This window comes from Morus notabilis, unplaced genomic scaffold (genome assembly GCF_000414095.1).
Source record: "Morus notabilis unplaced genomic scaffold, ASM41409v2 Scaffold344, whole genome shotgun sequence".
Lineage (NCBI taxonomy): Eukaryota > Viridiplantae > Streptophyta > Magnoliopsida > Rosales > Moraceae > Morus > Morus notabilis.
The window spans coordinates 88,607-91,214 of record NW_010367909.1 but is presented as its reverse complement, the minus strand read 5'-3'; the positions used below and the strand labels follow the sequence as shown (position 1 = coordinate 91,214).

The 2,608-nt window shown below is 34.9% G+C and overlaps 1 protein-coding gene across 1 annotated transcript in view; it reads left to right on the top strand.

The window, feature by feature from the left end:
- Positions 1 to 1,942, top strand: part of LOC21388190 (U2 small nuclear ribonucleoprotein A') — a 4,258-nt gene extending 2,316 nt beyond the window's left edge. Inside the window, exons 6-8 of the mRNA XM_024175791.1 lie at positions 428 to 478; positions 589 to 762; positions 1,642 to 1,942. Coding sequence (XP_024031559.1) covers positions 428 to 478; positions 589 to 762; positions 1,642 to 1,647 — 231 coding nt within the window. The 3' untranslated portion in view covers positions 1,648 to 1,942. The remainder of the gene's footprint in view (positions 1 to 427; positions 479 to 588; positions 763 to 1,641) is intronic.
- The last annotated feature ends 666 nt before the right edge of the window (positions 1,943 to 2,608 follow it).

Here is a 2,608-nt window from a genome sequence, read left to right as displayed (position 1 = left end):
TACACCACACTACTTAGTCCCTACGTCACTCACACATACCGACTCTCGCACCCATTGGCACCTATACACCAAGTCATGTATCACTATCGCGCACAATCTACGAGACAATTGGGTTTATTACTTTATTTATATAGACCTCCAACTCGTGCTTGTAGACTTTATGAAGATTTTGGTAAGCGGGCATAGTTTCCCACTTTGCCACCTTCTAACAATTTAATTAAGCAGATTTCTTCTGCTTGAAGACTTCATCTCAATCAACTTCGCTTTCAACTTGAAAATATTTTCATCTTCAAGATCTCTGAACATCATAACTCTTGTGGCTTCAAGTTATAACTTTTGATGTTTTATCTTTCCACGCATTTATGCATAATAATTGGAAATGCTCATGTCTAGTCTTTTGTAACTTATTGCTTTGCTTGGCATCCAGGCTGCCATTGTGAATTCTCAGACGCTGGAAGAGGTTGCAAGACTTGAAAAGGTGCTTTTTCTTTAAATAGATTTTTTATTTTATTTATTTATGGGCTTGACTTATTTTCTGTGTTTGAGTTTAGCATTGGCATTATAATGTCGAATGGTTTGTGTGAGCAGGCATTGAAGTCCGGACAGCTTCCTGCAGATTTCAAACTTTCAGATGATAATGCTCAGTCCGGCAGCATTCAAGGAACAGATGAAAGTAAAGTCCAGAATAATGAAAATGAGGCTGATGGTGAACCAAGGGATGTGGAGGGACAGGGTAAAGATGAATCTGCACCCATGGAACAGGTATTAATATGTTTACCCATGACATCCAAACTGACACTGACCTCACATCAATACGATTCTAGTATCTGAGCTAGAACGACATTTGGTTGGCGTCACTTGGAATGTACGCATTGAAGTTATTGGTGTCAATGTTGTTACCTCGATATAGTAGTAGTTTGGAAGTTGAATTTTTTACTCCTATTTTGGTATAGCCCCATAAGTGGAGTTTGATAATTGCAAGATGTGTGAGACACAAGATAGGTGAATGCAATCCAACAATTTAAAAAGATTTAGCTCTTACAAAAGCTTAACTTTTGCTGAAATGATAATGATTTAGTGAGGTTGATTTTTTTGATACTGTGATTGTTTTGGACGTGTATCAGACAATAGTTAGTGTAACATTTCTACATGAAAACAGCCACCTTTTCCAGTTTTCCATTATTTGGAAGAACGTGCCAAATTGAACTTTAGCCTAATTAATGACACTGCACCTGTATTTTGTCTAGTTTTGTCTTTTGCTTTTTGTTCGTTCATATGTTGTCCACATCTTGAACCTATGATGCATGTATTATATTGCCGAGTTAACCGCAATTCTTGCCCTAATTATGTTGTCCAACTGTTAGAAATTCACATTTTTGCACATGGTTTGCCGATTTTGTTGTGTTTGAGTTTTATTTATGTTTATTACTAGTATCGCTTTCAGAAAGAAAAAAAAAATACTAGTATTTTAGTCTCGAGCGTCCTGAATTTCTATGTTTTATAAGCATGTACATAACCGACTATTGAGGGTGAAAATATATACATGAAGTGACTGTTCCACCAAAAGGTTTTATCTTCGTGAAATTTTAATGCTTGGAGACTTGGTATTGTCGCAATAATCTTCGCATTGGTGTGGTGCAGGAGTAGACCGGGGGTGCGTTTCTATTGTTATTTGGTTGTATTCGCCGTGTTGCATCCGTGATGGCTAGTGGGGCGAGCTCTCAACTGAGACTCATCAATTCCTTTATGATCAGAGATATGCTATGCCTCTTTAAATTCTCTTAGGTTCTAATGATGCTGATCCTTTTTTACTTTTTTTTTTTTTCTTTATTCTTTTCTTGCGTGTTAAAAGAGGTCTTTAAGGGTGTTGAAGATCCTTAATGTTGTACTTGAATCTGTTGGAATCTTAATATATAATAATATACGCTTTAATTGACTTTAATCTCTAGTTGACCACCAATTAGCCCTTTTTGGATTAGTGAAGATTGGGGCACTCGCATGCTGTGATATGGTCATTGCATATCTTTTACTTTGTATTTTGAGTAAAATTAGAAACTTCAAAAAGGATTAACAAAGAATGACTCAAAATGGAATGATAATAGTACTCGCTCTGAGTTGATTGCTCAGTTTAGGCTTTATGATAGTTTTATCTACATATTGCAATTGCATTCCTTTTAACCGAGGAAGACGAATAATTATATATTTTGAGTCTCGTTCTTTTTTGACGGCACTTGAATGTAATGATAATAACAATCTATTTCTTTTTTTTTTATGGCACTTTGAATGTAATGATAATAACAATCTTATAATTATCAACTTATCATTATTAGAGCACCGCCAAAGCCAAGTTTGACGTGAAAATATTTTGTAATATGGATAAGAAAGTGGGAACATGCAATTATGCATGAAAGAATGAATGAAATGCTAACTTGTGGATGAAATTCTCTTTACCACTACCTTTAAGCGAGTCATCAATGAACGACAATGAAATCCTCTTCTTCTTTTATTGTTAAGGGAAAGGTTTTTTTTTTTTTTTTTTAAATGTACTCTTCTTCTTCTTCTTAAGAATAATAATAATAAAAAAGAATGCTTTTACAAATAAGCCCTA